The 27,178-nt window shown below is 39.4% G+C and overlaps 3 protein-coding genes across 4 annotated transcripts; 1 reads left to right on the top strand and 2 right to left on the bottom strand.

The window, feature by feature from the left end:
- Nucleotides 1-1,271: 1,271 nt before the first annotated feature.
- Nucleotides 1,272-13,246, bottom strand: camkk1b (calcium/calmodulin-dependent protein kinase kinase 1, alpha b). Of its 2 annotated transcripts, XM_022208166.2 has the most exons (18): nt 13,123-13,246; nt 10,604-10,831; nt 8,987-9,309; nt 8,858-8,905; nt 8,453-8,506; nt 8,320-8,371; nt 8,110-8,243; nt 7,752-7,788; nt 7,615-7,636; nt 7,392-7,480; nt 6,551-6,750; nt 6,334-6,387; nt 6,175-6,248; nt 5,774-5,861; nt 5,553-5,681; nt 4,314-4,417; nt 2,083-2,133; nt 1,272-1,735 (listed from the first exon to the last, which is right to left on the bottom strand). In XM_022208166.2, exons 3-18 carry the CDS (start codon nt 9,239-9,241, stop codon nt 1,654-1,656), a joined length of 1,473 nt encoding a protein of 490 aa, XP_022063858.1. In that variant the 5' UTR covers nt 9,242-9,309; nt 10,604-10,831; nt 13,123-13,246; the 3' UTR covers nt 1,272-1,653. The 2 variants fall into 2 exon arrangements, with proteins under 2 accessions (XP_022063858.1, XP_051814062.1); XM_051958102.1 differs by lacking the exon at nt 13,123-13,246 and having other exon boundaries at nt 10,604-11,624.
- Nucleotides 13,180-15,969, top strand: LOC110960793 (vacuolar protein sorting-associated protein 37B-like). Its single transcript, XM_022208167.2, has 4 exons — nt 13,180-13,347; nt 14,115-14,286; nt 14,379-14,452; nt 14,724-15,969. The coding sequence occupies exons 1-4, from the start codon at nt 13,180-13,182 to the stop codon at nt 15,141-15,143; spliced, it is 834 nt and encodes a 277-aa protein (XP_022063859.2). The 3' UTR covers nt 15,144-15,969.
- Nucleotides 15,970-20,781: 4,812 nt separating this feature from the next.
- LOC110960780 (mitochondrial uncoupling protein 2-like) lies at nt 20,782-26,587 on the bottom strand. Its single transcript, XM_022208152.2, has 6 exons — nt 26,459-26,587; nt 24,376-24,583; nt 23,217-23,420; nt 22,175-22,276; nt 21,915-22,095; nt 20,782-21,835 (listed from the first exon to the last, which is right to left on the bottom strand). Exons 1-6 carry the CDS (start codon nt 26,585-26,587, stop codon nt 21,712-21,714), a joined length of 948 nt encoding a protein of 315 aa, XP_022063844.1. The 3' UTR covers nt 20,782-21,711.
- Between the last annotated feature and the right edge of the window lie 591 nt (nt 26,588-27,178).

Genomic DNA, 27,178 nt, shown 5'->3' with positions numbered 1-27,178 from the left:
ACAAAGTTGGGAGCATGGAATTGTCCAAAATGTCTTGGTATGCTGAAGCATTCAGAGTTCCTTTCACTGGAACTAAGGGGCCAAGCCCATCTCCTGAAAAACAAGCCCACACCATAATCCCCCCTCCACCAAACTTTATACTTGGCACAGTGCAGTCCGACAAGTATGGTTCTCCTGGTAACCGCCAAACCCAGACTGGTCCATCAGATTGCCAGATGGAGAAGCGCGATTGGTCACTCCAGAGAAGGTGTCTCCACTGCTCTAGAGTCCAGTGGCGGCGTGCGTTACACCACCGCATCCAACGCTTTGCATTGCACTTGGTGATGTATGGCTTGGATGCAGCTGCTCGGCCATGGAGACCCATTCCATGAAGCTCTCTGCTGAAGCACTGTTCTTGAGCTAATATGAAGGCCGCATGAAGTTTGAAGGTCTGTAACGATTGACTCTGCCGAAAGTTGCCCACCTCTTGGCACTACGCGCCTCAGCATCTGCTGACCCCGCTCCGTCAGTTTAAGTGGCCGACCACTTGGTGGCTGAGTTGCTGTCATTCCCACACACTTCCACTTTCTTATAATACAGATGACAGTTGACTAGAATATTTAGGAGCCAGGAAATGTCACGACTGGATTTGTTGCACAGGTGGCATCCTATCACAGTTCCACGCTGTAATTCACTGAGCTCCTGAGAGCGACCCATTCTTTGACAAATGTTTGTAAAAGCAGTCAGCATGCCTAAGTGCTTGATTTGATACACCTGTGGCCATGGAAGTGATTGGAACACCTGATTCTGATTATTTGGATGGGTGAGCAAATGCTTTTGGCAATATAGTGTAATAGACAGGTTTTCAGAAGGCTGCCATCTAGTGTTTCATTATAAACAAGGCCGCTGTGGTGCTGCATTTACAGACATCCATCCATTCTCTATACACCGCTTTATCCTCACTAGGGTCGCTGGAGCCTATCTCAGCTGACTCAGGTGAAGGAAGGGGACACTCTGGACAGGTTGCCAGTCTGTCTCAGAGCTACATATACAGACAAACAATCACATTCACATTCACAGCTACAGACAATTCAGAGTCATCAATAAACCTCAACATATTTTTGGACTGTGGGAGGAAGCCGGAGTGCACGCATGCACAGGGAGAACATGCAAACTCCATGCAAAAAGATCCCAGGCTGGGATTTGAACCGGGGATCTTCTTACTGCAAAGCAAAAGTGCTAACCACTATACCACTGTGCAGCCCCTCATTTACAGACAATGTCATTCAAAGTTATTGTTTAAATATAACTTTTATTATGTTCAACAGCTGTAGGAAATTGTAAAAATATCTTCTTTTGGAGCATATTTACATTTTTAGATAAATAAATCACTTTACATCAATGTTGTATGCCATCAAAATGCAGACTTTACAATGGACAGAAGGAAATCTAATCAGATTTGTGGTCACCGTGTTTTCCAAGTGCTACAAATCTATATTTTTAATATCAAATATATCACAGAATGATCACAGCCTTCTGCACTAAAGTTCTGTCAGCATGTGAACACAGAAAGCATTAAGTAAAAGCAAAATAAGGAGAGAAAAAGACAGAATAAGGGTACAAAAACATACTTTTCTACAGACTGCTTTTTTTAATCTCTCTAAAAGGGTCAGTTTAATCAGTACACTCTGTTAAAGGTTCGTCTTCATACAAGTCCTCTAACTCTCCTTCTCTGCTCCCCTCGTTGCTGACTTTCCTGTGGGCGACAAACGCTCGATCATGTTGTTGAAGGTGCTAAGTGAGATTGCAGATGAGGGGGAGGAAGAGGAGGAGGAGGGGAAACACTAGACTAAAAATGTCCAAGTGTCCTTCACAGCACAGCTCATCACTTTTCATCCACATCAACCTCAAGAGGACAAGAGTCGAGAAAGCCAACACGAAGCACACATCAACGTACATGTGTGTCCTTTTATTTCAACTGCAGCTCAACGCTGAGCACTTCGTTCTGTCTTCTGAATCCTCTTAAGGTTCAACAAACAAGTGATGAGCTGTGACTAAGTATGAAGCATATGAGCTCAACCTAAATGCTTGTTAAAAGTTTACCTCAAGGAAGGATGAGGCAGTGGCGAAGACCCCAATAAGCCCCAAGAACCACTGCAAGAAGGAGATGTGATATAAGATGCCACAATTTAAACTCTGTTAGCTTCCAGCACAGATTAACATAAGCACAGGTGTTATTTAAGGTATACATTTAGGAAAATAAACATATACAATTCTTTTTGCTTGAGAGTTAGACGACAAAACTGACACTGTATTATGTTAAGCTACAGCCCATTAGCTTAGCGTAGCATAAAGACGGTGAACTGCTGGCTTCTCTCTAAGGCTACGTTGCATTTGTTTAATCTGTAGAAAAATCACTTACAACAGGCTAAAATCATCAAATCATCTTTTTTACACTTCAGTCTCTGTAGAAAATTAAACAAAGTGGAAAAAGCTTGCTAAAGATGGAGTCTGCGATCATGGAGGAAGATTGTTGATGTTTAGCTAGTTAGCATATTTAGATAGCATGTGTCTTCACTCTTAACTGCCAATGCCTCCTCTCCTAGCATCTTTCCTCAGCACAAATGTACATGGGACTCACTGGAATAGTGTTTTGTGGATAGGTACGAGCCACTTTGTTTCTCATTTACAAATGACACATAGCCCTGACTACAAGTATTATTAACTCTTACACTTAGTCAAAATCTGGCATTTTGTAGCTTGATAGATGTGAAATTGTACAGCAAAGTAACAATAAAGATGTTTTGTGATTTTGCAAACTGTGTCTTTTGCTATCTGTGATGTTTTTGGAACAATATCAGTGCCAAGATAGTTTTTTTAAGTCTTCCCAAATAGCTTAGTGTTAGAAATGTTACTATGTTGGGCCTAGTAAGACTGCTGTTGTACCTTTTATGGAAAGGTGAGAAAGGTGTTCATTCAGACGTCGACACTAACATGTTCAGATGATATGAAATTAGCACAAAGGAGTACATTCATGTCTGACATGCTGCATCACATACTCCATAATTAGTTTTGTTACCTGGGGACTGAGTGATGCCAGGTATTTCTTCTGTCTATTTATGCTAAGCTAAGCTAAACTAGCCTGCTGCTGGCTGTAGCTTAACATCAATTTTCTCATCAAGCTCTCTGCAAGAAACTGTAAAAGCTCTTTTCCCATCTGTTAACTCCTCAAAGCTCCATCAGGAAACCTGCCATTTTCATTTTATTACACCTACATGGATGATTGGTTTATTTAGGTTATGGTTATAAATAATAATGCAAATAAATAAGCATGAAATAGTCTGCTAAATATTTAACATGTTTTTTCATCCGTCTTTTTTCACAGCAAAAAAAGTTCATTGCAGATCTGCTTTTAGAATTTTCATTTCCCATGACTGCTTTATTTCATTAAAATGATTGTTTTTGTCATTCAAAACCAACATTACACTACAATTTGACAATATTTGGGCTGCGAGTTGGTAAAGAACAAAACAAAACAAATACACTATAAAATAAATTCTGTTGCTGTGTAAAATCTGTAAAAAGATGGATGGAAATAATATTTTATAGTAAAATGTTGGATATTTACTTCATATCTATCATATATATGTATGTGTTTATTTATGGGAACACAATGCCACAATACATCATCCCTCCAAGAAGATCAATATGAAAGTGTTGATCTTCTTAAAGCCAGCTGTAGCACCAATCTACACCTATCAGACTGTGAAATATTTATAGTGTTCATTTAATTTAATTAAGTCCTCAAAAACAGCTTAAACACACCTGATTTTGAAAAGGTTTAACCATTTATTAATCACACATGTTTCAGTGAGTGGGAGTCACAGCGCTGTGAGCTGCTGGTGGCTGGATAAGTGTGGAGGAGGAGGAGGAGACGGAGGAGGATGAAGCTGCAGCTCTACTCCTCTTCATAGGGAGGTGTAATTAGCTGAGCCCCCCACAGACAGGAGGCTTGTTAATGGAAAACAAAAGCAGTGCAGCCGTTACTTCTGCCACTGGGGCTTCCATTTAGCTGATCAGGAGGACAAATGCTTTCATCTGCCTGAGTGTGCGGCTAATTTAAGGACCCAAAACACAGCAAATGAAGTGTATGAGTTAGTGAAAGATTAACAGCCCAGATCTGCTGGTGTGCACCCAATATGTGAGAGACTCACTACATATGATCTATTTTTATCCAAGCATCTGCTCGCTGCTTTGTTGTGTTAAAGGCCTAATCGCAGAGCTGGCAGTTTGGCAGAGCGGTGCAGACGGGATTTGCAGAGTAGGCTACTTACGTAAGGAGACCTCCAGGGGCAGACATGGACCTCTCGGCCCGCCGGCCATGACACTCAAAGGGATTACTGAAGGAGCGCTTCCTTAGCATGGACTTCACCAGGATCTGCAGCGGACATCACAGAGAAAATACACAACATCTGCATCTGAGCAGTTTGAGGAAATTGAGAAAATTTGCATTTTTTGAGCACCAAATCTCATTAGAAATCAAATTTTATTCACATTCTGGTAACTGCTGAGCAGCTAATCTGAACAGTTTTCATCATCTCTCCCTCTATCATGTTATGTAAATATTACAAATCCACAATTTTGAATCCAGCATGACAAAAAGGTATTCTAATCATTAATCAGTCTTTCAACACCATTAGCTAACACAATGTAGCATTAGAACACAGGAGTGATGGTTGCTGGAAATGTTCCTCTGTACCCCTACTAAAAATAAATATTCCATTAAAAATCAGCCGTTTCCAGCTAGAATAGTCATTTACCACATTAACAATGTCTAGACTGTATTTCTGATTAATTTAATGCCATCTTCATTGAAAAAAACTGCTTTTCCCTCAAGGACATTTCCAAATGAGCCCAAACTTTTGAATAGTGGTGAATATTTTTTATTAGTTAGTTTTTTTCACAAGTAAAATAAATTACACTAAGGTTAGCTAGCAGCTAATTTGCATCTGTTGTTCCTGAACAGTTACAGAAAAACAGGACAACCACAGACCAAATAAATGCACTACATAAAATGATGCAAATCAGAGTGAGACAATAAATAAAGTCATTTAAAAAAGCAGTAAATAAAAGCCGGCTTCAGCGAAACCTTGAGGCTGGTTTTAAACCCTGCAAAGCTTCCTGAAGCTCTAACGTTTTTAAGGATGGAAATTTACTTTTTCACTGCTTTCACTGAGAAAGCAGATTGACCAAAAGCTGGTTTTGCTGAGCTGATTTGCCAAATCACCCCCAGCAGATTTTCCTATGTCTTTCATGACATATTACACTGAGATTCTAACGCAACAGTCACATAAGTGGTTGTATATACATATATGTATATATAGTATATAGATATATATATATAGATATAGATAGATATAGATATATATATATAGTATATTTATGTATGTGGCTAATTTGTGCACAATTTGTGATTTAAACAGCAAAGACAAGCCAGTTGTGGCACCAGAAAATAATCAGACTGAAGATGTAAATGCGAATATTACCAAACAGATGAGACATGTGCGACTCACCACGGTGGAAAGGCTGGGGATGCGTTTGATGCTGTTCTGCACCTCCTCCTCAGTGACCTCCACCGCCGTGCAGTGCTCCTCCTCCAGAGGAAGAGGACTCGAGCCGCTCTCCGTCACCCACGGATGGAGCTGTGGCAGCATCGGAAACACATTCAGTGAATGAAAACGGAGTGTTGGCGTTATGTCCGTGGCATTTGGATGCAGCAGATTCTCACTCTCACCTTAATTTCAGGGATGGTGATTCTTGTTTCAGGGTTTTTATCCAGCATCCTCTCAATTAGCTCCTTCAGTTCTTCACTTATTGATGGCCTGTTTAAAAAAAAAAGAAGCAACATTAACCTCGGAAAATAAGACCATGGACAGTAAATATGCCTATAGTAGCATGTGACATAAATATGAAATCACAGGTGGCTATTCTTTTCTTGAAATATATTGTTTCCTGTTTTTTAAAATTTAATGTCTAGCTGTTTTTGTGTGTCCTGTAGAGAAATACAGTCTGTAAATCTATAAAGACCCTATGTTTTCAACCCATCCTGGCACTTTGTGGGTTATGTATCACAGGTACATGAACCCTAAATGTGAGCTCTGTCTTCTCTCTAAATGTTTCCTGATGTTGACTCACGTCTCTGGAAACTCCACAGGCTTGTTCTTGATCTTGTTGTGCAGAGAAACGATGTACTCGTCATAAAAAGGGCACTAAAGCAGAACAAGCAAAAATGAAATCATTAAAATGTTCAATTAAATGTTGTGCTGGTTGTTTGTGTGTGTGCATCTCGCTTACCATCCCAAAGACAAAACAGTACAGTGTGACTCCCATCGCCCACACGTCTAAAGCCTGGCAAACAAATGCACTAATTATCAGGATGTGTCATCAGTGGAAAGCTCTCAGACAGCATTTCTTCCTAATTTGTCACAATTAAAAACAGCCTGATCTGATGAGTCATTTTAAAAAACATATTTAATTCACTGATGAGCAACAGAGGAAGTTTAGTTCTCACTTTTCCGCTGAAGCTCTGCTCTCGGTCGGTCATCATCTCAGGGGCCATGAAGGCAGGAGTCCCTGCGGTGCTGGACAGCAGGGCGTCGGTCCCCTCGAACTCGTTGCTCACACCAAAGTCTGCGATCTTGACGTGACCGTCGTCACCCAGCAGCAGGTTGGACGGTTTGATGTCTCTGTGGATGATCTTGTGGTAGTGCACTGGGTACAGAAAGGTTAAATAGTTGATTTACTGTTGATCAGATAAGAGAATATCAGCTTGTTATCATTTTAAAAAAGCAAAGATGTATATTTATCGATTGTACACTGTCTTAAAATTCCAATTCTGGTAATAATGAATTATTTTGTATTTATCTATGTACATTTTAACAGTTGCTTAATAAAGCAAAGAAGTTAAGTCACTGTTAAGGCCTATTTTGGATCAACTTCCAGCAGGTTTTTCTCCTCTAACTGACACAAGAAATGTGTACCATTGAATCTATAAGCATAAAACACTTTACTTTCATAAAAGGTAGTTGTTTGAACATGCATATCTTCAATATATAGGAACTCTTTAAATTTGACATTGTTGTGCACAAGTGTACTAAACTTCCACTTGCTATTTAAAACATTACGTTTTAAAAGTTCATGATGCACTGTATTGTACAAAAAAACATTTTTTAAACTTCTAATTTCACACATTTGTGGCTAAAAAGTTGCTAGCTGCTTTTAAGATGTGCATTTGTGATGTAGACAAACAGCTCTGGTTGACTGTTTCACAAGTAAACAAACTGTAGATGCAGGTCAAATCATATATATTGGCTCTAATATTTAAAGTCAAGTTATATATCTTGTGTACTCACAGTACTCTATTCCCAGCACGACGTCTCTGAAGTAAAAGCGAGCCTGCTCCTCTGTTAGAGGGTTTTCTGTAGGCACCTCCATCACCGGCCTGATCAGCATTAAAGGTGCAGAAAGACAGAAAAGTAAGTCAATATTAATACAATATGTGACAGTGGCTTCTCCAAACAGCGACACTATTATCATTTAGAGCCCGACAGAATACATGAATACAGCAAAACGTACCCTTTTGTCATCAATTCGAAGGCTTGAGGAAATAAATAAATAAAATAAATAAATAAAATAAATAATCACATTTTACTGATGTCTTACCTTCATACTGAAGTCATTCTGCTAATGCAAAGAGCAGAATTATTCCCTACCCATGTGAAGTCCGTCTTCATCAGGATCATCAAGCACCTGCAAGACAAGTTATTCAGAAGTTTCTTATTCCTATAGTTGATTAATTTTGTACTTCACAGGTATTAAAAGTTGATTACACCTATTTTGGCAGATTTTTCTTATTTAAAATGCAACTTGTTAACACTTTATCCCATTACTGCTATATGTAGTCTGGTGACAGTACACTGGAGCTTCACCACAGTCTACCAAAGCACAATAATAAAAAAAAAACACCTGTGGGAGTGTCGTAGGTTGTGTTTCCTGCTTGTGTTTTGTGTTTTGGCTGCAGTGTGATCTGTTTTCTGCATTAATTTTGCAGGACTGAGTCACTGAACTGACCTCCACCAGTTTAACAACATTGTGGTGGTCCAGCTTCTTGAGGATGGCGATCTCTTTGTACACTTTCTCCAGGGGCAACACGGCTTTTGGAAAAGGATCCTGCTGCGAGTTCGATCCCGGAGAAGGCAGGCGGCCTGGAAGTGCAAAAACACAATCACCACAGGAATCACACACAGAGAAAACTCTTCATTTAAATGTTATTTTACTCACGCAGAAATCCACACTGCCTCATCAGCTTCTTCTTTGAAACTACTTTCATTGCCTGAAAATGAAGCAAATGATGTTAATGAAGACAAAGTGACATTTAAGCAACATGTTAATGAGTGTAAAGGCTTTAACTTACATAGAACTGTTCAGAATCTTCATTGTAGGCTAATTTCACCACTCCATATGAACCCTAAGGTGTAGAAAAAACATAAATGAAAAGCTTTATGGGTCATATTTTCTATCTTGTGAATGACGACAGTGTGTAGAGCCTGTATAAAGTATTAACCCCCCTTCTACTGCTTTACAACAGTGAATCATGATCAATATAATTTGGATTTTTTTAACAAGAATTTACGAAAAAAGACTCTTTCATGTCAAAGTGAAAACAGATTTTTACAACGTAATGTGATTTAATTAAAAATATATCAAAAAATATAGCTTTCTTTAACATGATTCAGCACAGGTGCAGCCAAGCTAAGTTAAAGTGATTATGATTCAGTGTTGAAAAGCAAGAAAAAAGCAAATGAAACAGATTGATCACCTTTCCGATCTCTTTCTTCAGTTTGTACTGGTTGAGCTGGACACTGTCCTGCAGAAATTAAAAGGAGAATTTAATCATCTCACAACAAACAAGCTGAATTACGTCAAAAATCAGTTTAAGTCTTCGTACATCAGCGTCTGTGATGGAAACACGTTTTGTTTCGATGGTCGGCTGTCTGGCGATGCGACTTCCTCTCTCCTGCAGTGACAGCTTCCTGTCCGACAGCCGTTCTCTCTGGTTGCTGCTGGTCCTCGGGGCTCCTGATCTGTAGCCATTAGGAGGTGTCAGGCGGTTGGCGGTGACATGAATGGCCGCCACCAAGTCCGCCAGCTCGCCGTGATGCTCTGAGTCCAGCTCCGGCCTGAAGACAGCATCGGCGCTCATGGTGGACGGCTGTGATTTACTCACAGCAGCAGTGGATGAGCTGAAGTGTCAGAGGATGCATCGCTGCACTGAAAGATGTAGAAGAACAAGTGGAGACATGAAGAGATTTGACGCTCTGCCGACTTTCTTTTGGTGCTGTTGTGTTTAAGCACTAAGAGACAAAATCAAGAAAGCTGTTTTTTTATTTTGTTGATGACCTCTAGGTTTGGTATACCAACAACAAAGCTTAACTGAAGCAGAGATTTATAGTATCTTTCTCATATTTTGGAATTCAAGCTAACTTGAAAGATGCAGTGTTGACCTTTACATCACAATGCATGCATGAAAGACACTGACTGCTAGTAAGTCAGTATATGAATGTACTGATTTTAGTGCTTGTAATATAAACATTATATAGCTTATATAAAGCTTTTTCTAGCTCTGGAGAGGAGCTACTGAAGGCAGCCTGAACACAATGATTCAATAAATGAGACTAATCTAGGGATGAGGAGTTAGAAAGAAGTGTTAAAGGTCAAATGTAAGCCTTAAATCAAAAATAAAAGCAAAAATAATTTATTTGTACTCTTATCAAACTTCTTTCAGTGTGCTCAAGAAGTTATTTAAGTTAATTTAGAACAGATCTAAGATGAGTGCAGTACAGAAACAGAGATATAAAAGCACTAATAAAAATGTGTCTGTTTTTCCTGAAAATAGAAAGTTTTAGTCACATTTTAAAGCAAAAATATTAAATATTTGTGTTTTCTTGCCACTGAAAAAGGACAGTTGGATGCACAGTAACAAGAAAGTCCCGCAAAAGATACAACACTCACTTATATAACAAGCTGCACCTGTGATTTCATGCAATTCAGACATCTGCTGTAGTAAAGGTCTGCTGGTTTCTGCTGGTGATGGTTCTTAATCTGAACATGTCGCCCTTTGAGGGGTTATATAAATAACACTGATCTGATTTATGCAAACTGCAGCAAGGCCTGAGATAAGAACCGAGGTGAGATGAAATTAAAGCACAGACAGAGGAAATGAGAGATCTCGCTCTAGCTGCAGATAACATTCAACTCCTTATGAGCAAGACTCACTGTTACCTAAAAGCAGAGACCTGAAAAGCCTCTTATGCAACAGAGTGGAAAGCTCTAAGAGGGGTGTAAATTCATAACATTAATGCTGGACTGACACAGTATGTACAAATATTTAAAAATCTTTTGTAGTGCAACACGCAAAGCAATAAAAAGTGCATATTTAAAAATGATTAATAAATAGGAAATACTCGCATGCATGAAAAATCTATATCTGCTTATCTGAATCCCCCTTACATACATATCAGTCCAATAAAACACAGTTAAAATCTGAAATTAGGTATTTACTCACATGGTGGAGGTGACCTGTGTAGTAGTAAATCTCCAGATCGTCTGAGCCTCGGTGCAGGACTTTCACTAGAGACATCAGCAGCACTCGTCTTAAGGATTAACTGAGGCTACATATAGCTGAGGCAGAGTTATTCTGAGGGCAGCCGCTGGTCATGTTGACAGGACTCACAGGATAGATCTGGACGTCAGGGAATCCCCACAGAGGAAGTAACAGGACGTCAACAGCTCACTGTGTTCACCAATCACACCATATACGTTACAAAAAAGAAATACAGGTCTGATTTTCTGATCACCTAATAGTGAGATAAATACAGTGGATGTAGAAAATAGACAGTGATATCAGTTAATAGGCTCCATTTTAGCTCAGACTGCTCATTTTCACTTCTTGTTGAATATGAAAACCAACTGTGCCACTCCTGAAAATGACTAAAGCTGTGTAATGAGCAGCTAAGAAGAGGATCAAGGAAGATTAGGACAGAAAACACATGAAAAATACCTTCACAAAGAGGCACTACCCAACTGTAAAATCTGCTAAAACAAATGAGGGCCTCCTTAAGGCTAACTCTGGGATGTTTACATTTATTTAAATGCTGATTAATGTACATAGTCTCCCTTTTCAAATATGATTAATGATTGATCAGATGATTAGTGTCCTCCAGATAAAAAGCAGCTTTGCATGAACCGGAAAGCCACACAAAAGCTGGCTGCCAAACATGTTTGTTGTTTCCAGATCCCAAAGCGCTCTGTGCACCCTGGAGCCCAATAAATAAATGAACCAAGCTGCAAACGCTGCCAGCTGACTCACTGTTAACGCTGATGAATGGTAATGCTAATAAAATAATGATCCTTCCAATAAGACGACAGATCAGAGCCACACTGGAAGATATTTTTAGCTCACAGGGAGAAATCTGAGACAGCTGGGCTGCAAGCAAATGTTTAGTAATGTTGACTTCCAGTATCCACATTCTCATTTAATATTACATGCAAGAAAAACATTTCATACGTCGCTATGCATAGCAGATGTCAAATGCAGTATTTCGGAAATACTAGTTTGCTCTTTTACACCTGCAGTGTGCAATCCAGCATGCTTTTCTGCCTTTTCTGACCCACAGTCCTCTGCACAGTGGTTAACAGATACGTCAGAGTGCGTCTGATTGTGTAACAAGCTTGGCTGAGAGAACAAACAGGTGATTTTCTGCTGCAGGACGGTCAAAGCTTAAGGTACAGTGTTATAACTAAGCAGTATGTTCCAGATGTATGCACGCTGCATGTGACTGTATGTGCTTTGTAAGGGCAGCTGGAGAAAATACTGGAGGTAAAAGAAGGTAGAGAGACTTTATAATGGAGAGATTTGCTACTAATGTGTGAATTCTACAGCATCAAAGACAGTGGCTGTATAAAATATGTGACGCTCCTCCACTGGAAAATGTGAGAAACATCCAGCTGGTCATGCTGTTGCACAAACACAAGTGTGGTGTAATGAAACAATGCAGTAGAGTTACAACCTGCAACAAAAATACTTCACTTTCAGTCAGTTTTGTTTGGTCTCAATTATTTATAATTTAGAGACTGTGCCCCCTAGTGTTTAATACAGGAACATGTATTTCTGAATCATACAATAAGGGTTGCTCTGTTCCTTTCTTTTTCTTTTTTTAGTGAATTATTGATTTTAATCAAAGTGTTGCCTCCCTGCATGCAAATGTTCCACCAAAACAGCCGTCACTATTTGGAGGGGACACCACTGCTGTATCCTGGGCTTAACTCTGCCCAATGCAAATGCAGTTGGGTTTAAAGAAATGTAAATGAGTCAGTGTTTTTTTCTCCTTTGTAGCAGAATGATGATGAAGTGCAGCAGACTATTCTGCACAGTGCTGTCAGCACCAGAGAATGATCTGATACAGTCAGAGAAAAAAAGATCTAAACCTTATTCCGCGGCAATGTAGTCTTTTAAAGTAGTTTACAAAAGAGAGAAATCAGACTTGGCTGGTGCACTGTCTAATGAAGGCCAATGCTGGAAAAAAAATGTCCAAAAAAGAGAGAGAGAAAAATGACTGACAGCATTATATCCTCAGTAGCTTTCTATATGGCGTTACCTTCAATTAACCCTCAAATGTTACTCAACTTAATACAAGATAACTCCTCATTAATGTCACAGGGGAGGAATTAGCAATGTTACAGCAGCAAAGATGGAAGGAATGATGTATAAAAGCAAAAATAAACCAAAATATACATGAGTACTACTAAAAAATTACATTATTGCATATATCACTGATACTGCACAGAATAGAGATACTGATAGCATACAGATAGATATATAACTTGTGCATTTTTATAGTTTTAATCTCCAAAAAAATAATGCAGATCATTGGTGTGAAAGTGATTTTAATGGAGCACAACATGAAATATGAGTTTGAACTTGACTTTTGGTGAAAGAAGTTATACACAGAAAATGAAGATTTGACTCAAAAAGCAAAAACAAAACAACAACACAAACAAGGACAAACAAAGAAGAAAACATACTTGCAGACTTGTGTTTTCCTTGGGTTTCATAATGGTCTGGTTTCCGACGGTCCCTGAATGCAGCATGCAGAGCTCCAGCAGGACGACGGGAGTCCAGCTGAGAAGCATTGGAGGAGGATCATCATGTCTGTGCAGCTGCAGTTTAACGTCTGCAGGACCAGAGAGCTGAGAGAGCTGCTGGAGGACGAAGGCAAAATAAAACGCATCGTCAGGTGCAGTGAGAAGGTGAGAGATGAAGATATTAGCGCTGCGTTTTCTTTTTTTTTTGTAATATAGAGTATAATCTGTGGTGAAGAAAATATTCAGACACTTTGAGTAAAGGTACTACTGTCAGCATGCCAAAAGTCATTACAATTAAAAGTCCAGCATATTTAACAGTTATAAAGTGAATGCATGTAGGTGTGAAAGTCTTTAAAAAAATCCTCTGACCGCATCAGCAGAAACCACACATCACATTAATCCTGCATTCGTAAAGGCTAAAGGCATTCACAGAGATGCGATTAATCATTATTCACATTTTGGATTAACTCATATGAATATTTTGTTGAAGTAAAAGCAGAATTAATTTAAAAATACCATTAATTCTGTCTGACCTAAGAAACCTCAAAATTATAAATAAACTTATTGAAATAAAAAGTAGAAGATCTGCTTGTCAATGTGTGACATTTTTTGCTTGAAAATGGACAAAAACAACTTTAAATAATAGTTTATAGTTTTTGCCCAGTTGCTTAATCCACTAATCATATCAGTTCTGCTTGTTGAAGCAGATTCCTGGTTTAATTCATATCAAAACATCATATTTCCTAAACTCTTAATATGTTTTCTCGGCAAAAATCTTAATTTATGAGTAGTAATCATATACATGGTGCGTACAGAAACTGCAGAGGAGAGAAGACTGAGGAAAAGTACTGATTTTACATGTGTGGAGATTACATTGCTTTTTATTTTTCTCTGGGTTCACTGTTTCTTAAACCACATGCGGTCATTCTCAGGTTCAGCGGCTACGGCAGGCTGCAGAGAAAACACTGGTTTCAAATCAAAAACTGGCAAAAGCGAGTCTTTCTCAAAAACCAAAGTTGAGAGATGCAAAGTTACTGCTTGCGATGAAGTACAGGGAGCTGGAAAAACTGAGGAGCATCATTCAGGCCAAACAAGAACAACTTGGTGAGTTTTGGAGTAAATTCTGTACTGCTTTATCCCGACTGCATTAAATCAATAAAATATCCTTTTATATTTCATTTTTTATCTTTTTGTAGCAGAAAAATACAGCATTCATTACGCTCGGTGGTGCCTTCAGGAAAACATTAACCATGCAGACGAAGAATTTGAGGTAAAAATCGCCTTCATTTCATCAGTCTGTAATGTCTTTTCTCGAATAAAAAAATGCATAAATGCCACAACTATTCAAATATCTTATGATAATAAGAAACTGTCTATTTTTTAGTTTTTGTCTCATTAAATTCTGATAAATGTGGGTCATTTAGCTGCTTTTGCTGTGCAGTTTTCATAATAAGAAAGCAACATTTCAGGCTAATGTTGAAGCAAAGAGGAGCTCTGATATGCTGCAACAACACGTCTGATGTGTTTGTTTCCTCTCACAGCTGCTGGTTCAGAGGTTTGCAGAAGGAAAAGCAGCTCTGACTGACTTCCTGGACTCGTCTCTGAGCTCTCGGATGCTTCACCACATCAGGCTGGCGCTGCTGAAGAAGCTCCAGGAGATGGTCAGACACGAGGAGAAAACAGCTCAGAGACTGGATGTGGCTCGTTGTCTGTCTGAACAGATCCACTCCGTCTACAGTCTGACCACAGCTGTCGTCTTACCAACCTGCTGCCATCCTCCCTTCCTGCTGCCGCTCGGTGCCCATGTGGCCCAGTGTTTTCAGCGCTCAACGTTCAGATCTGAAGACGACGAGTTCCTGCTTTCAGGAGCCAACAGACGAGGCCTCAGGTGGCCGACGAGACCCGCCAGACTTCAGCCTCTGAAGATGCAGCAGAGGAGAAATCAACAAGCACCACAGTGAAATTGATTTCTTCTCTGTTTATTTATTCATTGTTGTCTTATTCTTTGTGTTAGAACATCATTAATGAACCCTGAGAGTCAGAGAAAAGCTCAGTGAATGTAAAGATGCTTAGAACAGATGGTTTAGAGTTAAGACACGCTACATGCCAGGCAGCATCTAGAGCTTTTCGGATTTAATTTTACTTTCTATCAGAGGCCTTTGATGAGTCAGGTGATAAAGAAAAAAAAAACTGAGCTCAGTGGAGCATCCTTAATCGTTCCACTTGAAATTCTCTACATTTACACTCAGGAAGAAGAAGATAATTGTGATATCTTGCAGCTCAGACGCGAGAACAGACTGGACTGTTCAGCAGTTAAATATTTGATTTGATCCATATTTACAAAAATTCTGCAGGTAAATACAATTTTGTTCAATTCTTGCCCAGTATTCGAACTTATTTTGCTTGAAGAATCCTCTCAGGTTGGGAAACCTGTCTTGAGGGGATCTTTGAACATTCAGTTTCTCCTTTTTAAACTGAACAGAAATCCTGATGTGCTCAGATTATTGCTGTTTCGCTCTATCACGGTTGTATGGTGTTTATCTGTAGTTCAAACCATTCAGGACCAAGTGTGTGGAATAATACTGACAATTTCTCTTCTTGGGTTTGTAGATTTTCTATGTTTACCAGAAAGCTTTCCAACATCCCGAAGACAAAAACACTATTATACCTGAAATAGATACCTGAAATGCATTTTGAATTATGTCATTTGGAAGTACAGAGCATCATGATTCAAACAGTGTGAACTATTTTAAGATATAAACACTACTGCAAACATGCAAAACAGCAGATTGTTACCTTTTCTGTCTTTGAGTGTTGCCTCCTAATAGCCATCAAAACTTTAGTCGATGAGAAGAATCCACATTGATCAAGATATTGTTGGTCAAGAAGGAAACTCAGAGCGTGGGATCATTTCCAGAGAGTAAACAAAAACCTGAAGGAGGTAACATAAGAAACAAGAAAAGCACTCGGAGAGCGCAGTACTCCACCAAGGCTGCTCAGTCATTGTATCATTTCTGATGGGCAGTCCCAATAAGTCCAAAGCGGTGGATTTTGAAGTAGAATCGCAATCAGACAGCTGATGTAGCATTCACTTGCTGTCATGGTTACAGTGACACCATGTCACTATCTGGCAATGATACACAGATCTTTAAAAAATCCACGGATCCAGATTATAATCCGCATCACTGCCAAAATCTAATCAGGTGATCCTTGTGTCATTTCTGACCTTCCCTGAAAATTTTATCCAAATCCGTTGGTCCATTTTTGAGTGATGCTGCACACAGACAAACACACTAGCACATGGACAAATGTATGCTGATCATCACATAAATCCACCATGTTCCTTGGTGGAGTAACTATGCACTCAAGCAGGTACCTCTCTTACATGTTGACCGCAAAAAAACAAAACAAAAAACAGGACAAAAACTCTTGGTGATTCAAGTCAACTATACATACAATACTTTTACGGGTTATAATTTGTTCTTTTATAAAGTTTACCCCATTTACATCAACAAAAATACAATTATGTTACAGATATTTGTGCTACGTGAAATAAAACTTACACATATTAAGGATTAAAAGATGGAAAATTATTTTTTTAATTGTTATTTTGTACTTTAGTGCAGTGGATCATCCTTCTTCAGCACTGAAAATCAAGCTAATATTTGATTATCATCCAGAAATAAATAATTAAAATAATATCAGTGAGTCACCCAGGAAAGTCTTTGGTTGGGAGCAGCTCTAGTAGAGATTTGTTGAATTGCTATGTGCTGTTTAAGTAGGAAAGACTTAGGTCATAAGGACTTAAAGACAAAAAAACACCTAAAATACCAAATATCATCATAACCCTAAATAATAATCATAAAATAAAAAAAATAATTACTATAAAATTGCAGCAGCAGTGCAGAATATATGTCAATATATCGTACACTGTGCCTCATCTGTAGCTGCTTCAACAGACTCTTGTTGTTTTTGGGTTTTTTTGCCGAGGTCACAAACTTTGATTATTCGGTGCACAAAGTTACTCAACTGCATCAAACATCTGAGCAAACTGGTGACAAACGTTTCAAGCAGCTGCGTGTAGTAAGAACACACGAGTGTTTCCTCTGCAGTGAACTTGAACTGATCACTGACACTCGATATCTCCGCTCATCTGTGAGCTCAGACTCCTGCCAAGGTCAGCGAAGGAGCAGCTCCTCCTTTACTCTGAACTCTCTTCCTTCATGTCCGTCCTGGTATTTAGCAGCGAGTCTTTTGATGAAAGACCGACGACAATCTAGTAAAATTCATCACTTGTTCGGTATCTTTGCGTTTCGGTTCCCCTTCGACTCGCCTGAACACACGTGAGGGTTAGCCAGAGTGCCATATGGGCCGGTGCAGCTCTCTGGACCAGTTGAACCATGGAGAAGCCTCACCGGCACGACAGGAGATGATTAGCAAGGTGGAGCGTGTTCACAGGCTTCTGTTACACCACAGACTTCAGTTACATCTTTGTCAGCAGTCCCTTTTGTCCCACAAGACTCAAACTGGGCAATTTTCTTGTCTGTCAGCTGATTGTTAAGTGCTTTTCACCTCATTCACATCCATGTCTCTGCTTTGTTTGGTGGAGAACCTGATTATATTTGCTCAGAAACATGTGGAGACTTTAGATAGGCAGTGACATGCCACAACAAAGATAAACTCTCCTGGAAATTCTGTGATACTGGACAAATGTGGCCACACATATTGGTCTATCTGTCCTGAGAAGTCTTTCATTGGCTCGTATCTCACAGTTAGGGGGTGTTTAATCTTCGCATTGTTGCCCTGAAAGGTCTCATGTAAAGGGGATTACACAGTATCTGTAACAGCATCCGGTAGTAGAGCAGGTATGGAGTGACACTTGAGGTTCATCCCGTATGAAAGTGGGTCAATGTTTGGCTCAGGGTCTCCTTTTGGATTATTTCAAACTGTAATGTATATTTTTTTGGTTTACTGACTTCATAGTTACTTGTGTAACTTGTGGATTTAGCTTATTTTATCTGTAAGAGTAGTGTATAAATTTTATATGAGGTGGTAAAATGAGAACAATTTCACTCTGTTTTGCACCCTGCGTACATGAGCATGAATCAAAAAGTCACAAAGCACAATCTACAGGGTGAGGAAGCAAAAATGTCCTATCAGGTAAAAACAACTATAAATGGGTATAATTGTTTTATTCTTGGAATTTTGAACTGATTTCTTGAAGAACACAAATTTAAAGCTTTTAGAACATGTTTATTCAATATGTCCTCCATCAGTCATGATGAAAGAGGCACAGGCCCTCCTGATATCCTCCTTGGGGTAGGCCTCCCATTCCCTGGAGAATGCAGCTTTAAGTAAATCCATATTGGCATGAGGGGTGGCATTAGTCCTCAACTCAATGGCGCCCCATCAGAAAAAATCCAGGGGGTTTAGATAAGGTGAGCTCAGGGGCCAAATGCCTTTGGGCCAGAAGTTCGCCATATTCTACTCACAGAACTTTTGGACCTTGTTTGATGTGAGAGCAGGAGCCCCATCTTGCTGCCACACATAGTTGTTGTCAGGATAGGTGGCCTTCAGCCAGGGCAAAACGGTGTATCTCAGAACTTTGTAGTACACATCAGCCCCAATTTTCTGATCTGGTTTGAAGAGGGGGGCATCTTATTACCATCTGAGCCCAAGACTCCCAGGACCATCTGGAGATCTCTTGGTGCTCAAACTGGATTGTCTGGCATGCTGGATGCGGCGAATGGTCCTCTCACTGATGCCAACAATCTTGGTAATGTCCTTCTGAGGGATTTGGGCATCCAGGAGATCACAAACCCTATTGCGTTTTGCTTGTTGCTTGCTCACTTCACAATACACAAAGGTCTGAGAAATACTAAAAAGATTGGTCAAAGGTAAGGAATTTTGATTTTAATTATTGTTTTGATTACCCTCACCGTTTGGGCAGGACATTCAAATTTGTCAATAGGACATTTTTGATTCCCCATCCTGTACATGTTTAGATGAAAAGATCAGGACAAAAAAACTAAATCAGGCAGGTCAACCTTTAACATAACTCCCAAAGAGAGCAAAAAACAGACCTGAAACAAAAAATATATTCATGTTAATAGAAAACATGATGAGCAGGTGTTTAACTTAAACTTTAAAATCACCCAAAGAAATCAGCTGATATGTTTTTGGATGGAATAAAAACATTTAAAGGCATTTCTTACCAGACTCTGTTTGAAATATGCAAACTTTATGAATGAAACAATGAAGCAATGAATTTGCCTGAAACACAGCTCTTCTGTGTTTCAGGCAAATGCTTTTAAATCTTTATAAATAAATATTAAAGACGTAATGCACAAGTTTTATGTCTGTGCAGAAAGTGTGGAGGTACTCTTGTGAGTTACTCAATGTGTAAACTGACAGACAATGAATCTTCTAACCACATATCAGTGTCCCTCAGCTATTTATGATTTAACACCTATATTTTGTAAAGCATTTCAGGTGTTCAGATGTTTTTGAAATGTCACAGAAGGAGATGAAGAGGTTTAATAACAGCAGCTGTATTCCTGCTTATGTGTGCAGAAATTGATCAGTGAGACATTTCACTTTAAAAATTCTAGCTTTCCGTTTCTCCTTCTTCTTCTTGACTAGTCAAGATGTCTGCTCCAATCTAAGCTGCTTAGCTCTCACTCATCGCTAAGAGCATTGAAATGATCGATCAATAAATAAACTGACAGAAAACTAATAACTCATTTAGATTTTATTTGCCAATTCCAGCTTTATGGTTTGAAGAAGTTGCTTCTTTTCTTCACCTGATGTAATAACAGCATGAACGACTTTGTATTTTAGGGGCTTTAGTCTGTGTTTAAAATGACATACATACTATTTTTGTTGTTTTAACCCTCGTGTTGTCCTGCGGGTCAAAACTGATCTGTTCTAAAGTTTGAAAATGTGGGAAAAAAAATATATTTCACAGTGAAACTTCTGATGTCCACATTTTCAACATTTTTGGGAAATCTTTAAACATTTTTAGGTGGAAAAAAAGAAATGTTAAAAAAGTTTCTTGAGAACATTCACAAAAAAATCAACCAAAATCCAGCAAATTTCACTCAATTTTGGTTGATATTTTGTGAATGATCTTAAAGAAAATATCAGAAGCTTTACTGATATATATATATATGTAATCATTTTAAATATTTTTTGGATTTTTTGGGAAGATTTTTACTCATTTTTTGAAAATATTTACAAGAATTGTCTTGCCACATTTAGGGGATTTTTTTAAATAAAATTTTTTAAGGGAAACTTTTAAAGAATTATTGGAATTTTCTTCCTAAAGGTTTTGCAAATTTTCAGAAATTTGAGGAATTTTTGGATTTTTTTCAGACAAGGAAACTATTTTTTTCAGTGCCCATAAATGAGGACAACAGGAGGGTTAAATGCTAAATAACTACTCGATTAATTGCAAAATAATCTGCAGATTAGCTTAGGTTGGAAATAATTACCAGCTGCAAGGCTTATTCCTAAAAATTTATAAAAAGACTAAATTTTTCACCGCATCATAGAATTAGTAAAGTGAAATATAAAATCCAACCAAGATAGACCAGAAAAAAAATACTTAAATCACACATTTAATATTTATTTTTGCACTCCCTTCACTCAAACACTTCTGCACACATTCCTTCCTACAGTAAACAGACACAGTTTAATCTATTGTCTCTATATGTATTCACATATCTCTGTTCAACATCAGACACATGACCCGGAGTCCAATTCATTGTGTGCATAAATGTACTCAGCAAATGCAAATTCACTTCAAAGTAAATGCAGCGCTGACTAACAGGAGGAAGCTCTGCATTACCATCCACACCATATTTCATTCTACAACAGACGTTTTTCACTGCAGACATCTTGACTCTTCACTGTCTCTAGAAAACAGTGAAAATGTCAGAATGTCTTCAGTGAAAGAAAGTCATTTAAAACAATAGAAAACATTGATTATTCAAATAATTAAATAAGAAAAAGTCATCTTTAATTGTCCCTGTAATTGAACTCTTTAAAAGGAACCTACTACGCTCATTTTCAATGTTTTTTTTTATGTTAAACTTGCCTTTAACACAACTCTTCAATTAATTTAGTCTGAAATCAGTTGTTTTGACTACTGTTGCTTTAAGGCCCCCCTCCCTAAAAGTGCACTTTCTTCTGATTGGTCAACTTCTGGAAGCCTATTGAGGGTAGGCACCCACTATTTACCTCGCTGAAAATATTTGGAAATCTTGTATTCAAAGTGGTCTGAAGCCCGACTTTTCCCTTTAATCTGCATTCCCTCTGTTTTTTGAAACTTTAACCGTGTTTAATATGAACATCTACCACTGTAATATATTATATGTAGACGACAGAAACTAAATAGAAGCATAGTAAGTCCCCTTTAATTACAAACACACTCAGTTTTATCCCTGAGGATGAACAAGCCCAGACCGACAGCAGTCGTAACCAACACGACTGACTGATGCCAGCACAGCTTCAGACCCAAACCAGCGGTTAGACTGGTCCGATTGTGGACTCCCAGGAGTGCTGAAGTCTCACCACAGCTCTCTTAATCTGCTCGTAGCTCACAAACATCACAATATTCCAGGAGCCCAGACGAAGAAACGAGGGCATGAAGCTATAAAAGGAATCAGATGAATGAAGAAATTCTGCAGCAGAGGCTTAGTCATTCAGCTGTTGATATTTACTCTACTTACCCCTTATAGAAAGCTGTGGGTCCCTCTTTAATCAGCATGGTTATTGCGCAGTTAATCGCACCACTGTACTGGCCAGGAACGGAGTTCATGAAGCGAGTTTTTACCACATCGACCGGAGACGCTACGATGGTGGTGCAGAAACCTGCTGCGAAAGCTGCAGTGAAGTGACACGGCATGTTGTCTGAGGAGAAAAGTGTTTGCTTTGGTTATTAAAAGTCACACAGAAGACTGTAAACAGGAGGAACAATGAGATGATTCACCTGTCATCAGTTTGTACTTCAGGATGAGCTCTTTGATGATGTCGTAGGTCACCAGTTCGGAGCAGTTTACGATGGCGTTACGAGTTATATTTGGTAGACAACCTGAGAAGACAGTTCAAGAGTTTTTTATGTTCATAGAACAAAAACTGATCTAAAGAACCATAAAATAGTCCTCAAGATAGCACAATGAAGCACCATAACAGTCAAAAGTCTGCACGGAACCAGTCAATAACCGATTTAAAAAAAATATTTCAACAGCGTAGAACAATCACCACAACTTAGATGAAGGTCAGTTAGTCTGAAAAATTTCAAGATCTTTAAATTTTCTTCAATAACCATCAAACTCTGTGATGAAACCTGTTCTCATGAGGGCCGCCTCAAAAAGGGACACTGCAGGGGAGGAATTACTTAACAACACCTCCAATTAGAGGTTATGTCAGTGTTTCACAGAGTTCAAGGAGCAGAAACATCTTAGTGTCACACAGTCAGATGTATTGTATCTCCCCAGAGCTGTATCAGCATTTAGAGAATCGGGCTAAATGCATCTCAACACCCTCCATTTGAATCAAGTCTTTGTAGCTGAACAATACCAAGAAGAGACACTCAGAAGAGTCACCCAGGCAATTTCATGTTTTCCATGAAAACTTATACTTTTATTCATGTGCTAACATAATTGCACAAGGGTTTTCTAATCATGAATTAGCCTTTCAACACCATAAGCTAACACAATGTAGCATTAGAACACAGGAGTGATGGTTGATGGAAATGTTCCTCTGTACCCCTATGGAGATATTCCATTAAAAATCTGCTGTTTACGACATTAACAAAGTCTAGACTGGATTTCTGATTAATTTCATGTTATCTTCATTGAAAAAAAAATGCTTTTTGTTCAAAAATAAGGACATTTCTAAGTGATCCCAAACTTTTGAATGGTAGTGTGTGGGGTCAAGGAAGTCATGGCTGCTGCTCTCAGTTTAGACATCACAGTCAACATAAACACTCACAGCAGAGTGGAACTACAGACGCCCACAGTTCATCGCACCTTTCCAGAGTCCTTTAACTCCCTCGTCCCTGGCGATGGTTCTGTAGGCATCGATGGTGCTGCTGTATCTCTTCACTGAGCCGCTCTCAGGCAGCCGGACCTGAGCCTGGAACCGGACTTTCACCACATCAGTGGGCTGAGCGAAGGCCACGGCCATGGCCCCGGTGGTGCAGCCCGCCAGCAGACGAGTCCCAATTCCTGCATCTGGCAAACGATCACCACAGCTGTCATATAATCAATTCAACAGACAGCAATTAAAGATGAAACCGACTTTGAAACTTGGCTGCGGAGTTCGTCCTACAAAATGTTTGTTCATGTTGCTGTCAACAGTGTTTTACTGTTTCAGGGAAGACACTTAACCTGGTTCAACAAGTTATCTATAGGAGGGAACTGGAACTGGGTGGAGATTAGAGAGTCCCTCTGGCCAAAAAGTTAATAATGTGAGTGACAGTGAACCAGATGAGGCCTCCAGCTTCAACACAGATCTGTTTCCAGAGAAATCTCCACTCTGCTCTACTTTTGGATGCGTTTTCTGCACATCAAGTTGAGGCGATGCAAGTCTTTTTGTTTTAAACACCAGTGACAGGATGCTGTTGTACTGAAAGAGTCTGTCTGAAACATGATCAGATTTGTGATTCTATAGTGTAGGTCATATTTTCTGACATGTGGGGGCAGTGTTGGAACTCTCACAGCTCTCCATCTATAGATGGTAGAATAGCAGAATTCCACTAAAGTGGTTGTTATTGGAGCAGGTGAGACCTTTATTTATCTTTATACAAACTGCTTTAACTGTATTTACAATAAATATGAGCCACACATGAAGTCATGCAAGTCAAATATCTGTTACATAATGGATACAGGTTCAATCAAATCATGTTTTAAAGCAAAATTGCCAAATATTTGGTAAATTCAGCTTCACAAATTCATAAAATTTGCTTTTTTCCCCCTTTGATTGACATTAAAATATAATGACTTTTTCACATTTTTAAATGCTATACAGTCACATTCATCAAGAAAATAAACAACCAGTGAATTAATAATGAAAATATCTGTATTTGCAGCCTTTATACTGACAGAAGATATAAAGTTTTATGCTGATTTCACGAGTGCATCTGCTGTAACCTGCTGGAACATGAAGTTCTGGTGAACATGCTCATACTTTCTGATCCATGGTTGTAGAGCTGCTTCATGGTGTCGTACAGGCCGATTCGGACCGAGGCGAAGCTCATCTGTCTCTGCAGTCCTGCCACCAGCCCGCTGTACAGACTCCTGGGCCCCTCTGTCTTCACCATGGTGAAGATGGTGCCAAACACGCCTCTGTATTTGGACCTCTGGCCCTCAGACAAGCTCCTGGCTTCACCTTGGATCTAAAGTAACATCAGAAACACCATTAAAGAGTTCCTCACAGGATGAAACATCACAGTATAAATGTGCCTGTTTATCTACTATCACCTTGTTACATCCATGCAACTTGGAGAAATCTTAAGATCCTCATATTTTGTGAATCTGCTGGTTTTAACCACAAGAGGAGCATTTATCTTCTATAATTACACACTTTTTGGGAGTTTTTTCTGAATACAATTTAGGATTTCTGTACCATTTGGTCATGCCCGTACCAAATTCCTCTGGTTTCATGGGAAAACGACCCCACTACGTGTCCAGATCTTCATTGGCACTCCATTTACGAGTACCTTATCAACAGCCCAGGCATCCACACAATGGAGAAGATGAAGACTTATAAAAGCCTGGACTCATACGTTTTCTTTGAGGTATGCTTATATTTATACGTTTTTGTGCATACAGGTCAATGTCAGAATGATAAATGCCTTGTAAGATACGGCTACACCAGCTCCGCTATGCTAAGCTAATGTTAAGCTAACGGGGTGAGCCATTACACCTTTTAATTTCAAGTGGAAGTAGTGTATGTATATTAGTTAGATGTGCATTATCAAAACTAAGAGTCAGATACCTGGAAATGAGCTCTACCCACCCTAGGCCCAAGGGTATGAGGTGCTAACAATAATGAGGACAATGCTGCTGATTACAGCATAGTAGTTAGCAGAACGAAAGGGAGGAGAGAAGGTTTAAAAATAGCAGTGTGAGTAGAAAGACCCCTGACTTTTTGTGGGAAGCACAGCTAGCACTAGCCTAAGCTAAGTAGCTAGCCCTCAACATTTCAGATAATTATAGACATCATAAGCTGCAGTCAATTCCAGCCACTTTCAGTACAAAAAATCGCTAATATTCTATTTGTAAATAAAAATATGACGAGAAATACAGGGAATATTGGACGCGCATGGCGAGGTGCATTTCCTTGAAAACGACCTATTCGTGGAGTATATACCGACTTCAAGACATGTTGTGGACAAAATATGTTACTGGCTTGTTTCGTCTGGATGTCCAAGGTTGGATTATGGCCGTTTTTTGTGGAATATTTTCATCTGTGTGTAATAATGAACCCGGAAATGTCGAGTCGCGCTGTGTGCGTTGAAGCCGTGTACAGAGAACGGATGGATGAATATTCGTTGTTCGTCGGACAAATGTGTTTATATTACCCGCTGTGGTAATCACATCTGAAAGTGGTTTATATCGGCGTATTCATGAGAATATAAGCTTTCCATCGGCGTATAGTGTTTGTATAATCGCGTTTGCAGTTTCAGACATTTAGCAAATTGCTTATGCAGATTTCAAAGTGTACCGCGGGCGGGACACTGAAGCGCAACTGGTTAAGCTTATTAATTAATAATTTCATGAAACACAACATACCATTGACGAAATGCTGACTGCAAACATAGGACCATTTTGACTGTGGGCTCCATGTGGTCCCATTATTGTTAATCCGCCTCAATGCTGTGAGCCATAAAGTCCTTTTCTGGCCCTTTTCAGTCATAATCCTGTAAAAGGAAATGTTCTTGTTGCTCCATGACTGAGAACTACAGCCAAAAACAGCGCAGGTTTTGGCCATATCTGCTTTTGGTCGTTCAAATCGGGAGGGAAACGTGGTAAAGTAATGGTCGTCAAGGCAAAGCATACCCCTCTTTAAATGGCGGAATCGCGTTGCTCGGGCCGGTGACCGGCGGTGACGTTCGATGATGACGTTTCGGAAAAAGGTCTATAAAGTGCTTGACAATCAGTGAGAGTAAATCTATATTAAACATAACTAAGCAGTCAGTGGAACATATAAATTACGTTTTATGTATCTGCAGTGATAAATTCCTTGTCTGTAGCTCCGTGTTTCTGACCTGCAGGCGGACTTTGGCGGTGTCCAGGGGGAAGGTGACCAGATCGGCCACACATCCAGCTGTTCCAGCGGAGAAGATCTTCACAGCATCTGTTGGCGCCCGATCAGCTGTTCCTCCTCCTGAAACCATGATCAAACCGCAGCTCAGAGGATCCCCAAAGCCTCCCCGACAAAAAAATAAATAAATAGACAAGAAAACTCCGAGCGCCTTCAGCCCATGAATCACAGAGACAAATCAGCTTCTGGCCGCATCAAGCGATGATAGTTCACAGTTTAAATATACAAGCAGGTTAATTATATGGTGAATTATCTGTCCTGGCATGGCTTCATGCCCGGGAACAAACTACGCTGCCGCCCAAGTCAAGTTTCAGGTAAAGAAAAGTTTGTGGAAAAGTTCTCCTGAAGCGCCATTACGCACAAAACCACTGAGGATACAACTAAACGCGACTCCAGAAAGTCGAGTTTCTTAGAAAACAAGCGGCTGCACTGACTCCAGCTGACACATTCATTAGTCTGTACAGTTGTTGACTTTGAGCGGAGCTGCTGCACCGCCCTGACTCAAAACCGGACACACACGCTCAGAAGTTCCAACATGAAAAACCAGAAGACGCTCCGATCAGCAGCAGGAGTTTTTAAAAAAAAATGTGTTACGTATTGTTTCATGACTCACCTGTTTTCAGACCACAAGGCGAATCTGGGGTGTGAGATAACACACAATGCT

This window comes from Acanthochromis polyacanthus, chromosome 13, assembly GCF_021347895.1.
Source record: "Acanthochromis polyacanthus isolate Apoly-LR-REF ecotype Palm Island chromosome 13, KAUST_Apoly_ChrSc, whole genome shotgun sequence".
Lineage (NCBI taxonomy): Eukaryota > Metazoa > Chordata > Actinopteri > Pomacentridae > Acanthochromis > Acanthochromis polyacanthus.
This window is presented reverse-complemented; position numbering and strand designations above follow the sequence as displayed.

Bases quoted from the DNA above. Each gene is read 5' to 3' on its own strand.
- LOC110960780 (XM_022208152.2), bottom strand. From the start codon at position 26,587: ATGGTTTCAGGAGGAGGAACAGCTGATCGGGCGCCAACAGATGCTGTG. The intron at 22,277-23,216 runs GTGCGATGAACT...CTGTCTTCTCAG, and splicing joins AGTTAAAGGACTCTGGAAAG to GTTGTCTACCAAATATAACT. The intron at 22,096-22,174 runs GTGAATCATCTC...TTTTCTCCTCAG, and splicing joins GAAGTACAAACTGATGACAG to ACAACATGCCGTGTCACTTC.
- camkk1b (XM_022208166.2), bottom strand. From the start codon at position 9,241: ATGAGCGCCGATGCTGTCTTCAGGCCGGAGCTGGACTCAGAGCATCAC. The intron at 6,388-6,550 runs GTGAGAACTAAA...TTTGTTTGCCAG, and splicing joins AGCAGAGCTTCAGCGGAAAA to GCTTTAGACGTGTGGGCGAT. The intron at 1,736-2,082 runs GTAAACTTTTAA...TGTCGCCCACAG, and splicing joins CTGCCTCATCCTTCCTTGAG to GAAAGTCAGCAACGAGGGGA.
- LOC110960793 (XM_022208167.2), top strand. From the start codon at position 13,180: ATGCAGCATGCAGAGCTCCAGCAGGACGACGGGAGTCCAGCTGAGAAG. The intron at 14,287-14,378 runs GTGAGTTTTGGA...ATCTTTTTGTAG, and splicing joins GGCCAAACAAGAACAACTTG to CAGAAAAATACAGCATTCAT. The intron at 14,453-14,723 runs GTAAAAATCGCC...TTCCTCTCACAG, and splicing joins ATGCAGACGAAGAATTTGAG to CTGCTGGTTCAGAGGTTTGC.